Below are 13962 nucleotides of genomic sequence, written 5' to 3' on the forward strand. Positions count from 1 at the left end.
CTGTTTATTAGGCCTAACAACTGATTTCATCTCATTTACTCATACTTCAAAATATTTGAGGCTAAACAGACCAACCATATTAATTTTTGTTTTTAGCACAAGTTTTATACTTATTAAAAACACACATTTTCAAATATTTTTAGCAAAAAAAGGCAAGACCACCTTCATATTTGAATGTTTAACAATCAAGCCAATATTTGTGAGGCCCAAGTAATCTTGATACTTCAGTCTTCATTAAGTGAGTGAATTTTAATCTTCCACTTAAACTGTCAGTGCCAACTGAGTTGTTGACAGATTTTATCCTTCAGTAGGGTCTTCCAAACATTAAACAGCCAAACCCCTAACACACCAAAGTTTCAATTGCACCTCCGTCTACTCATGTTAAAATAATTTTCACACATCATGACAGCAAAATCAAGATTTTCATCATTTCTTTTTCATTTAAAAAAAAAATTAAAATGTGCTTGTAAGAAGCAGGAGCAACAACTTTTGAGAGTAAAGTGAAGCTATCTTCCAATTCATCTGTTTCTTCCATCACTGTTTTTGGGGTATCCTACCAAAAGGCTGCACCCCCAGCCACCAGTAAAAGTCCTTCAATATTCAGCTATAACATTGTGTTCAATTCAATAATAAAAAAAAAAAAAAACAGTAATCAGACTATATTCCAAGCATTCAGTAAATTGTAGATGTTAGTATTAATTTTAATAAAGTGTCTTTCAAGTATTAAATATACTTGCTTTTCTTCATCACATTCATGTGGTAATAATCCATAATGCCAGTTTTAAACTTCATCCAGTGGACTTAACGTGTTTTAACCTTTAAAGCAGTAGGCTTAAAAGTTATTCTTATTTCAATATTAACTTTTATTGCATTTATATACCATTACCTCATTAAATTTGTCTCCCATTGTCTTGTTACAGTTTATCCATGTGTTTACAGAAAGATTTAATTCAGAATTTTTGTATCTCACAGTACCTTGTTACAAAATTAATAATTCACAACTTGTTTACTTCCATCATTTCATAAAATATTTACATTTAAATGTTTTGTACAGAGGACAACGTTTCATGTGTCATGTGTACGTTGTTCACTTCATTCTAGTCATAGACCAATAATTAGATTAGGCCTTTCAGTCAGAGTTCATCCATGTTTTTAAAAAGAATGGTCATGTATATAAAGATCTTGAAGTTGGAAGAGAAATATCCAACAACCTTACTGTAATTAATTCTACTTTTATATTTCTTTCAATTTACAATAATAGCATCATAAAAATTTGAATACCAGTTAATTATAACTTCATGAGGAGCATATCTTGTCAGAGCCTCTAGAGTGGATGTTTGAACAACCTCCATATACGAGGTCCTGTCTCTTACTTATCACGAAGTCATTGAAAAGCAATGAAATCATGCTTTGATGGCCTAGTTGTTAAAATATTTTATGATGTGCTGCACAAGATACAAATGACAACTCTCTGATATTTAAACACTTGAAGAATCAAATGGTTCCCAAGAAAAAACATTTCAGCACGAGGGAAAGTGGAATCATACTATCCTGAAGACAGCACAAGAAACAGTTTCCTCTTAGTACATATTGGAATACCTAAAGAAATCATATACTACAGTTGAGGTTAAAAGCAATTTTATACATATTTTCATGAGAATAAAAAAAACAACAAAAGCATATTAACTTGTGCATTATAACAAAACTAGGTTTGTTTGTTTCTTCCAAATCATTCTACAAATGCTGAAGACAGATTCCATTAAAAAACAGCAATATATAGTTCACCACCTTTGTTTAAAAATGCTGTCACCCCCACCCACCCTTATTAGCTGAACAGCTCTAGATTAGAAACTATCACACGTAAATTTGAAATATTAAAAAAAGTTAGGCCCACTAACTCTAAAACATCCACACACATCTCTAACAAATATTTTGGTTTCAGCATGTTCCGTATTACTGCTTATTTACATTGTCATAGACATAAACCAACCTACTGAAGTTTACCTCAACATGAACAGTCAGAAATCACCTCAATTTATGTAATGCAATTCTAATTCCTATAGATTTATTTAAGCAGAAATGTAAGAGTTACCTCCACCTATGGTTACTGAATGAGGTTATCTCAGATAGCTATATGTTACCAGTTCTGTCAATTTCTCTAGATACCAAATTGGTGAAGCCATCTCAGGTCATCTTGTTTAATCACATCTGTACATCTACTAAAATATAAATATCCTGGAGTCATCTCAGGCTATGACTTCTACACATTTCCTAAGACACTTCGAAAACTTCAATTGTTTTGTAAATGTTGAGGCCACCAGTCAGCAGTGAGGACAATTAAATCCTTGAAATTTATTTAAATACACAGTGATCGTATCACTACACACCAGCTCGCTGAATTACTTTCTGTACATTTAAACTGTAAGCATGTATGAACTCGCAACACCTTCATTTACATTTGCAAATACCTGCAGTTACAGAACAAAATTGTGGTGATAGTAGAACAAGTTTTTAAAAACTTACTAAACATCTGAGTGTAAACCATGACTGTTGTGTAATCCAATGAAAGCAATATTTCACCAATATAAAAATTCTAAAGTATTCACATAACATTTTATGCAAAATACACAGATTAAAACTTACATTGTAGCTTTCATGCTTTTAAGAGAAATTGGGAAATTACAACTTCCATATTCCTAGTAAACAAACATCATGTTGTAACACCATGTTAATAACACACAAGTAGCAAGTTAAATTCTAACTCAAGTATTGTAACACGCAAGGAGCAAGTTACACTGTAACTCCGTGTTGTAACACACAAGTAGTAAGTTATGTTGTAACTTCTGTATTCCTGGATTTGAACTCGTCATGTGTAAAACACTGTTAACTAACGAACAAAAATTGTATATACACAAACTTTAAAACATCTTTTTTTAATCTTACTCTGAAAAATCATTATCTTCCTTGATGAAACTTTGTAAAATGGATAGCAATTGCCTGTTGTGGAGACAAAAGTGTAGAGGAAGACTTTCAAAAGGTTGAAGACAAAAGGCGGAAGACATTTGAAACGTCGTCCTCTACACTTGTCTCCACAACAGGCAGTTGTCATTTATTCTAAAGTTTCATGAATACTCTGCCTAAACAATCTATCAAAGAATTATCTTCCTTGTCTTAACCAACATGAACACTATTTCTTTATTAAAACTGTTCGACAATCATATAAGGCAATTTCAGTATTAAGTAAAATGTACAGTTTTATTTGAAAACAAAAATCATGTGAAGTTGCTTTTTTTTGTTTGTAAAGCTTTAAGAAAAAACTAATATTTATTACAAGTATACACAACTTTTTTCACAACTTTCATCTGCTTTATAAACAGATTAATTAATTTTTGCCAAAGACAATGTTGTACTTCAACAAATCACACTCTAACAACTTGAGAAAACAGAAAACGACCATATTTACTTACGGTTTCACACCATTGTTAGACTTAATTCCTGGAACCTGTTATTGTATTAAAGCACAAAAAGTAAGAATACTTTGATAAACAGGGAAATAGGCATAGTACCACATGGAACTGGTTTTAATTGAATTATATCTCTAGAATACAACCTACAAACTAAGTCTTCACTCAAAACATCAGAAAGCATCTAACTACGTTAATGCAACGCTGCACGAGTTACAAGATATCAAAACATCAGTTTTAAATTCAAGAAAAATGTGAAATTTGATGCAAGATGTGTTTATTGGGTCATGCAAACTTAGAACTTAGAAACATACTTCTACAAAAATGTTTTATCACATATTAACAGATTAAAATGACAAGATAGCAACAGTATTATAAGGGACAATAAGAGTGCCTTTCTCTATAGAGCTGGCACTCACTAGACCAGTCATTTCAAGAACTGAAGGCACAACTCCTCTGTAAATGTAACAAAACTGTGGAAACTTGTATGGCTTCAACAGTAGCATTTTCTCACCAATTTGTTTTTAAATAAATAAAACAGTAATATTAAGGATCAAAAACATTCACTCATACAAATCTGGTGAAAAATTAAGACAGTGAAAAAATGGAAATTAGAAATAAAGAAATAGCAGTATTTGATATTAAAGATATTTTAATAACCAAGTATTTGTTATTAATGCCAGCCAAGTAAAACCTCTACTAATTGTTTTGTGTAATATGATTTGACATTTTAAAATAACACTTGCAATGGTTTTTAATATAGCTACAGCAGCTGGAGGCCAACCAGTTTTACATTACATACAAAACAGCAGCACCAATACTGTAACTTAGGGTTACTGCACGGGTTACTCGGCAAATACAAGTTTTCGTTTTCTGTTTACTTAACAGATTTAAACTGGTTTTTCAACTACACACCTGAAACAAGACAACACTGCCACAACCAAGAATGGGAGTTTTGAATGAAAAAATTAATTAAATGGCCAAATGATCAAACAAATTAAGATACGTTTGTTAGTTAACAAAATTCTCAACAGTCTAAAAAGTTTGCTGCCATCAGAAGCTCAAGAGCAATTTCTGGAGCAATGGGAAACTCCGGAATCTCTGTGGAACTGTTGGTATATCGAACTTTGTAAGTGAAGTACTGACAGACCTTCTGAAGAACATGTGACCTACAAGACAAAAAAAAGTGTTAGCTGACTAATGACCATCAAACCACATGCAAACTTTTAAAAGGCTTAGCAACTTCTGGGAAGCAGCAAATGAGTACAAAGGTAATTATAACTAGAACATTGTTTGCTATAGTTATTTACTGTTCTATGTTTTAAGAGAAATTACTTGCTTGTAAATGTAAATGTATTATAACTTAAATGTGACCATTTCACAAAATACTAGGCTGCTACATCACAGTTAAGACAGGAAACTTTATAGTGGTTTTATATTCTTGAATATGGTAACATGAGCACATGTGTGCCACTTCATTATAACTTCTGTATTGTTAACCAGATACATCTTAAAGATCAATAATAAAAATATGTATAATATTATGAAATTTAAGCTACTTAGACTAAATACTCATGTTTTAATGTCATAATCTGTAGTTATTCTAGAATGAAAAAGCATAACTTGTATTTATTTCCTAATTTTTTTTAGGTAGTTACAAGGTTGATGAAACTGAACAACCCAGTAAAGAGTTAGGTTAGTATCCGAGAGGTTTTAGATTATATAAATAACATATGAGATTTCTGGGACAAAGAATAGATTTTTTTTAAGCATAACATGAGAATCACATCACACTCTGACTACTAATAAATAAGACTTGATATATTCACAGACAACCTTGACTACAAATAACGTCATTAAAATATTTTACATTTTTATGGACAGTTTACTAAAAGTAACACGTTTTGTTAAGGTACATATTAAGCATCAAAAAGTATAATATAAATACTAAGCATGTGTAAATGTGTACGTGAACTAGGGTTTTATACAATGTTTCATCGCAAAAGGGTTAGAGACTTATGAAACACAGAGTGAATGATAACAGTATGAATATATCTACATGGTGAATGTTGAACGATTTCAACAGGTTAGCCAAGATGTTTCTTATTCTATACTTCATTTCAATAACAAATTTTAAACATTTTATAAGCTAGTGTTTAAAACAATACAAACAAACCACGGATGTAAAAGTGGATTCCACCCATACTAAGATAGTGTTCAAGCAAGTTCAAATGTAATTTAGTCAGTAAAGTTGGATGTATTGAATAATTTCTATATTTAATTTTCATAACTGTAACAGACCTGTGATCCAGTCATTAAGTTCTATATTAATTTCTATTATTTACAAATATACAAAATTTTTATTTAATTCTAAGCTTTTGTAGAACTTACTCAAAACAGAAGAGAGCATTTCATATAAGGTAATGAAAATCATCCACTAAGGAGTCATACAAATAATAAAAACTCTGAGGAATGACACCGTAAAGAGAGTTCAGTCAATTGTACAAATATCACAGGAACTTTGAGGAATGACAGTGTAGAGTATAAAGAACTTCAAATGCTACTTACGGAATTTCTCTAAAGTTCACTTCATTCGTTTCATTTTCTGCAAACTGACCTGTCAATGACATATTACTTCAAACATGAGAAAATAATACATTTCTATCATATTACCATATCTATAGCAATGAATAAATAGCTTGTGTTTTGATATAAATACACACAAACCTTTAAAATGTGTATTACCAATATATTAAAATATTCTCTTCAAATACACAGTGATTAGTTTAAAACTGGAATACACACAAAACCATAAGATTATTGAACAAGAAAAATATTTCAGGTCCACTATTCTTATTATGAATTTCTTTTTAAAACCTATAACACTAGTTTTGATTTGAAAACTTTTAAAAGATGAAACTTTAAACTGGAACCTTTAAAGTTTCATTTTTCAAATTTTTTTTTATATACAACAACACATTCATATTTTACGTTTCAAAAATCTGTTGACATAAATGTCCAATTTAAGTAGTGCTCAGCTAAAAATTGTGTGTGTGTGTGTGTGTGTGTGTGTGTGTGTGTGTGTGCGTATCGCGTTATATATCAGACAAATGTGGTTTGTATTTCAATGGTAAAAGAAAGGTACAGGGGTACCTTGGTTCTCAAACGACTCCTTTCTTGAACAATTTGGTTTTCAAACATTGTTTGAAAAAAAATGTTTCAGTTGTCAAGCATAAACCCGGTTCCCGAACTAAGCTGTTGTGGCCAGAACCCCTGAAGTAATCCGACTGATGACCCCAACGACCCTTTGACCATTTTTGACCCACACCAAGCTTATCCAAAACATTTTACCCACACCTGTTGCTCAGTCCACACCTCTGCTAAAATCTGCTGTGAACATTCTCGATTTTTTGTTTTTGTTCTTTTTCTAAATATTTTGATTAAATAAGCCACCATGGGGTAAAAGAAGGATAATGAAAGCAGCAAACTGAAAAGTTGTTAGAGCCACAATAGAGGTGAAAAAAGATCTCATAGCGAAGTATGAGTAGTGTTCGCGTGTCTGACCTTGCTACACAGTTTGGTATGGCAAAGTCTACAGTCTGCACCATACTGAAAAATAGAGGTCATCAAAGGAGCTGATGTTGCAAAATGAGTGACAGTGCTTACGAAACAAAGATCACAAACAATGGAAGAGGTAGAAAAACTGTTGTTGATATGGGTAAACGAAAAACAGTTAGCTGGTGATAGCATTTCTGAGAAAGCAAAGCAGTTGCATGCTGACTTTCCTGAAAAACACCCCTGTAATGAGTGCTGATACAAGTGATGCCTTTAAGGCTAGTAGGGGGTGGTTTGAAAAATTTAGGAAGTGAAGTGGCATACATAGTGTGGTGAGACATGAGAAGGGTGCCAGGCAGAAACAAACCTCATTAGACAAGTTTTTAGTGAGAAATAGGTCCAGTGAGTCTCAAGCAGGTTGTAGCAGTGCAAAAGTGACTCCCCTTCCAAACAATAACCCTCCTACTCTTCATGTTACTTGCCACCTTTCACTTATGCCATCAGCTTAAATTTTCAGTTATTTTTTTTTCATTGAGTTTATAGTTTTTGTGGTTGACTTTATGCATGCAAGTATTATTATACAGGTATAAATGAGCAATATTTTTCTTAAAATGCTTCATAATGCATAATTTTTGGAGGTCTTTAACAGATTAATTTAATTTACAGTATTTCTTATGGGAAAAATTGATTTGGTTTTCGAACAGCCTTCTGGAACAGATTAAGTTCAAGAACCGAGGTACCACTATTTGTTGCACAGCTGAACAACCAACCACTTGTCAGAACTTGTTTAAGAAATTAAGCAAAGCTACAGACAAAAGAGAACATTATATTAGAAGTAAAATTAGGAATATAAGTTTTGGTAAAACTTAATCTTCTCATCTACAACTTAACACAACCACTGTTATATCACAGTTAAGATTATTACTGTTTATACTGTAAGGTAGAACTAACTTTACAAGTTATGAATTTTGTGTAAGGAGCAAACTACCTGATAAAGCATTTCATGCCCTTGGGCTATTCACTCAGGCAGAGAACCACATCTGTGTTCTAAGTGTCTTAGGTATGTAGTACTTCTAGTAAGCCAAAATCAAGTGTAAAATTAAATAGAAAGGAGGGGTGGTTGATAAATGTTACTTCAGAAAGGTTAACAATTACCTGAACACAGTAACAAATCTACACAAATCTGACAAAAGTATAATGTATACACAACTATAAGGTATGTGTTCTGCAAGAAGACCACCTTTGATATAAGAGGTACTGTTTAACTATACTTATTACAGGCATTACCAGCTCTGTACATACTGTAAGTCCTTACTGAGTCACTTAAAATTCTGAATAAATTAGTAAAGAAAACAGAACATCTAGTTACTTAGTGTCCATATAACAAAGCATAATTAGAAGGTTCTGTGTATACATTTTTGTAAGTCACACCTGTACTCCACATAGAACAATAGTAGTCATATCCAAAATGTAACCTTTCAAAACTTAGTATAAAAACAATCAATAATTAGCTACAAGTTTTTTAGTATATACTTTAAATATACCAAACATGATATAATATTGCAATAAAGTCTTAACAGATCTCAAACAGAATACAGATTTATCACATGAACATAGTACACCATTTACAAGCTCACAGAAACAAACAGCTCACTAAAATTCAGCTTTACCACAGCTGCAAAAATCAGCCATCACTTGTTATACATTTAATCTCTTGTGTAAGGAAGCTCAACAGTAAATGTTTTGTCAACATTTTTTTAAGTATATCAAATTATAGGAAACAAGTAAGAACCAAAATTACCATCATTCTATCGGATTAATCTAATACAAATGTAAATAAACAAAATTGTGTATAATTTGACCAATATGTAGAATGTCATGAAAATTCTCCCCATGCTTTGAAAATACCATAACTAGCTAACAATCAACACACTCACCAAATTATAAAATTCAATGTATTTTCAAAAAACTCCAAGATGTTTCATCTATAAATCCAACCATTAAATAACTTTTTTCTTTAACTCTACTTTAGAACTAATGGCAACCATAATAAATTAAAAACTCTTAAATCTTGTCTGAACTTTTACATGAGGTTTTGCATTAGTTCACTTTATTCTGAAACTTTTTGCTCTTATAAGACATTTAAAAGATAAGCAGCAAGTACTTAGTCACATGCACTGCTAAAAAACAATAGATAAACTGACTTCTGACAGCTAAACAGTCACTGACAGTTTCTGCCTGAATTCTGTTTGATTTCAACCTTGATATGGCAGAAACTGGCTTTCCCAAGATATTTAAAATGACTTCAAGCACAGTATCTTAAACGTAGCAATGTAATCTCAACCTAATTACTGTTGGTTTACTGAAATACTCTTTTAGTGATTCTTTGTCGTAATATATCAGCAGCAAGTGAAGCCCTTGACTACAACACATCTAACAAGGCCAGTAAATACTGTTTTAGAGATTTTGTGCTAAAATATTAAATTAAAATTATTGCCATCACACAAGAAAAATAAAGAATCCTCAAATCATTTATACTTTAACCTCTGGTTAACTGAAGACAAAGTTCTGAAGTGAGCATCCCACTGGACAAGACCCTGAAAGATTTTTAATCCAGCCAATACTGTTTCAAAACACTAACTTTTCACAGGAAAAAAGTTTTGTCTATCTATCAGATGTGTATTAGTGTCATACATATAAATATTAATATTAGTGAACCCACCTTAACTGAACTCTTAGCTCTAAAAACAAAGAAAAAGGACATTCACCATATCTAAGCACTCTAACAAAAGCACCCAACTAGCTTATGTTTTAGAATTATGTAAAAGGAAACTAGACTACAGTCAGTACAAATCAAAAGTACATAGTTACATCATCTTTAAAGATAACTAAAGGTAATACAGAAAAACTACATTACCTGGCCCACTTAACATTGCTTTGATAGTTCCCGATGTTAATGCATGCTCCCTTTTAATAATAAATTCATGTCCATCAGAAGATATCAGTTTCACATACATTGCATCAGGCCCTTCACACCCCCCGTGAACTTTGTCTTCGTTCTGTCTGTCATCTGACATGTTGCAGAAGGACAAAACTACAACACTCCAGGTGTGACTGCTTATCTAGATATAAAGACATACTTTGATATCTGTTCCTAAAAGATCATAGACTTCCAGGGTAAAACATTCATATAAAACTAGCTTAGTTTCAATGTTACTTTGTTCACTTTAAAACATTTTACTAATTTTTAAAAGAGCTGCTAGTAAACAAGAGAAATCATAATTCTCACATAGAGATCGACAGTCTACATGACAAACATGGAGAATCCTAACTGTTATACAAAGATCAACAGTCTACACAAACATGAGCAGTCCTAATTGTTATGCAGAGATCAGTCTACAGCAATGCAAAACTTAACTGGTTGAAAGCTTCTGTTCAGATAAAAATTTTCAATAAAGAAACAAAAGTCACATTACTTCAATACAAACTGATCATATAAATTGATGTGTACCTTTGTTCACAAATATCTTTTATATTACTGTGATTGTTTTTCAGTTTGAATATTATAGCAGGGCATATCAAGTTTTGGGTTCATTAATCAATTCTATTTAAGCAACAGTTATTTTAAAACATGGATTGTTAGAATAACAGAAAACATGAAACACTAATTTCTATTAATTGATTATTTTAAGTTGTGACACTAACTGATCAAACTGACAAACCCTTAATTAAAAGTAATGAAAATTCATGACAATACTTTGATTATTTAAATAGTTGATATAAGAAACGGTAACTTCATTTAATATTAAATTTTTGATTTAACTAATTTCATGTGACACTGATATTATCAATAGGTAATCAGTTAATTTATCAAGTTAATCACCCATTAAAATATATTTGTAATCTTACTTATCTTGGTAATAACACACTGAATGGAAAACTATCAATCACCATAAATTTTTTTACAGTTTAACTGTGACAAATATTACAAGTTTCACATTGTAACTTAGTTGTCTTGCTCTATTCTTGAATCCATGTTTTTCAAACCTTACTCTTACACACAGTTCACAAAATACCAGGTTTTCTTCAGCTCACAGGTATAAGCACTAAGGAACCAAGCTAAGCTGTTAGAAATACTCTCATTTCAAATGTTTTTAGGTTATTATCAATTTCTTTACTGTTGCTATCTGTTATTTCTCCATATTTCAATGGAACATAACCAAAATAAACTACTTAACAAATGTTTATTTAAATTTGCAAGAAATCAAACAATGTATAACAAAATTACTTGGATTAAAATGAAATATTTTAAATGTCCCAACTTTTTAAAAAATATGCATCAGCTGCAAATTAATATCTTGATGAAGAAAGGTATAAATCAGATAGAAACCTACAAAAAATAAACTGACACTAGTAAGTGGTTTCATTGAATTCTAAATTGTAAAATCAAGTAAAAATTACACATTGCTGCATTCCACAGTAAAAAATTCATAGAATCACACTGCAATTTCAATTATTAATTAATTAATGAAAAACAATTAATAACCATACATAGAATTTGACCTTTGTGCCACAAGGACATTAACAGTCGAAATAAAATTGCTTTACCTGGTAACCTGAAACATTGGATATAACTTGTAACAATGTGAGAGAAAATACTGAACCTAACAAAATACTTCAATTTAAAGCTGTGTGTGTAAATTTATATTATACTAATAAATGAAATGAAAACTGTTAAAACCAATTGTTAAAAAACAAGTGTTAACTTGCATATTTACCTATTGAAGCAAAGGAAAGATTTGATACTTCATACTTGACAGATAAATATCTGTTAGGAGGTAAAGCAAACTGTCTTCAAGGCAACATATTGTCTGCTTACAGTTCCAATTAATCAGTTGTTTTTGACAAGCTGTTAGTTGGAATTGGACAGACATGTGTTTAAGAATTATATAATATTGACCACAGCTTATTGTGTCCCTTCAAGATCAATGAATAATAAGTATTTATTAACTTTTACTCAGAAACACATCATGTAATAATACTGCAGACATTTTTCATTTGTTGTTTAGTATTTTGATTATGGGAGATTTTTTTTTATATTTCCAGTTGCATTACCTCCATAGCTATAAATTACAATTCTCTGAAAGTCCCTAACAGTGACAATTATAATGCCTGTATCAGATACAGTAGAAAATATTTTGAAAAAGAATTTGCCCTCCTTGATTTATATTCTACTAATATGAATATATATTTCAAAGTTTCTTATTCTAATAACATAAGTGATAAAAACACATCTTTTACAACAGGAAAGCTCTAACAAATGCATTAAAAATGAAGATCAACCAAAAACTGGCTACCTATTTTAAACTGTAAATGTATTTACAAAAAATGATATTAGACAAATTATACAGCAATAGTTATGCTTAACATCTATTGGTAAACCTATACAGCAGACATACCCAAATTGTTTCACTTCCTTAACCTTACATAACACCTTGTAATTATGGAACCTAAGCCTTATTTCCGTTTTTCTTTCACACTTAATATAACAAACTTTTCAATCCTAGCATTAATAATACTGTAATGTCTAAAACATACTCAGTAACATATATTAGTCAGTGTATGCAATATACTGAACAATGAATACCAGTTAGATCTACCACCCAATTCCTGAATTTATTACTAGTTACTCACTTGTTACATGAATGTATTAGAACATATTACATCTCTACTATTACTTGTTTTAGTTTTGTCTTCACATAAAGTTAATTCCAAATTACTGCTTATTATGAGAATGAAAATGAATGCTGCCTGTTATCATAGAAAAGAAATAAAACTACATTTATACGACGGCATTAAAATTAGGCCTAACATTAAAATAGTAGTCTACGTACATTGCTAGTACTACTACTAGTAGTAATCATAGTAATAATAATTGCTATGTACTGATGTTCGGTACTATAGTATATTAACCTGCTTTATTAACACTATATAATACTCCTAGAACTCTTCGTACAAAAATATTGAGCTTTAATTTTCACACTGTCAATTACAATAATGGTACATAGTAATATTACACTAGTACTTGTAAAGCACCTTTCTTCCAACAAAACTTAAAAAGAATATAGTTGCTACTACTGCAGCTTGATTATAAATGAAGTACAATATTTTGTATTAACCTTTTTTGCAACACAGCTTCAACGTAATATCCAAATCAGAGACAAAAGAAATAAAATCACATTTATTTAATTTTACTAACCTTCGAAATCAAACCCCACACCACTAGCTACGCCAAGCGCGCCTTCTAATGGCGATTGTCAGGAACTTTAATGTAGCAATCACGTGACGTTGGTAAAACAAATATTTTATTGGAATTACATAATTTGGGTCTTCAAAGAATAATCACGAAATTATTTTTCAAAATTTCTGTATTAAAGGAAAGTTATCAATGCTTCTTATAACATAACAACATGCATAACGTTTAGAAATAATATAGGAACTACTGGTCCATCTTGACTGTTTCATCCTCTGAACCATGTTAAAATAATTTTAAAACTCAAAGCCAGCTCTTATAATTCATACACTTATCAAGCTTTTTCTTAAACTGAATTAAATATACTGTCTCCAGAATATCTGAAGACAACTCATTCCAAAGGCCAATCACCCTGTTAGGAAATGACTCCAACCCTTCCAAAATTTATATTTGTATTTCCTAATCCCACTGTTCTCACTGTTTAATGTGAAGAAAGATGATGCATCAATCCTATCCATTCCCTTTACAATTTTAAACACCTCAATCAGATCTCCCTAACTCTTTTTTTTTTCAACAGAAAACAGTATAAAAGATTTCAGCCTCTCCTTGTATGACAACCACTCCATTCCAGGAATCATTCTAGTAACCCTTCTCTGAGCTATTTTCAACAGTCCAATGTCTTACCTAAGG

At 31.1% G+C, this 13962-nt stretch overlaps 1 protein-coding gene across 2 annotated transcripts; it reads right to left on the bottom strand.

Annotated features, from left to right (window-relative positions):
- Nucleotides 1-2332: 2332 nt before the first annotated feature.
- On the bottom strand, nucleotides 2333-13416 carry LOC143240210 (elongin-C). Of its 2 annotated transcripts, none has more exons than XM_076482308.1 (4): nucleotides 13279-13416; nucleotides 9937-10141; nucleotides 6033-6081; nucleotides 2333-4633 (listed from the first exon to the last, which is right to left on the bottom strand). In XM_076482308.1, the coding sequence occupies exons 2-4, from the start codon at nucleotides 10094-10096 to the stop codon at nucleotides 4492-4494; spliced, it is 351 nt and encodes a 116-aa protein (XP_076338423.1). In that variant the 5' UTR covers nucleotides 10097-10141; nucleotides 13279-13416; the 3' UTR covers nucleotides 2333-4491. The 2 variants fall into 2 exon arrangements, with proteins under 2 accessions (XP_076338423.1, XP_076338425.1); XM_076482310.1 differs by having other exon boundaries at nucleotides 13199-13342.
- Between the last annotated feature and the right edge of the window lie 546 nt (nucleotides 13417-13962).

The sequence above is a fragment of the Tachypleus tridentatus genome, chromosome 13 (genome assembly GCF_004210375.1).
Source record: "Tachypleus tridentatus isolate NWPU-2018 chromosome 13, ASM421037v1, whole genome shotgun sequence".
Taxonomy (NCBI): domain Eukaryota; kingdom Metazoa; phylum Arthropoda; class Merostomata; order Xiphosura; family Limulidae; genus Tachypleus; species Tachypleus tridentatus.

Coding starts and splice junctions, on each gene's coding strand:
- LOC143240210 (XM_076482308.1), bottom strand. CDS start 10,096: ATGTCAGATGACAGACAGAACGAAGACAAAGTTCACGGGGGGTGTGAA. Junction 6,082..9,936: donor AGCAATGTTAAGTGGGCCAG/GTAATGTAGTTT, acceptor TGTCATTGACAG/GTCAGTTTGCAGAAAATGAA. Junction 4,634..6,032: donor GTGAACTTTAGAGAAATTCC/GTAAGTAGCATT, acceptor TTTGTCTTGTAG/GTCACATGTTCTTCAGAAGG.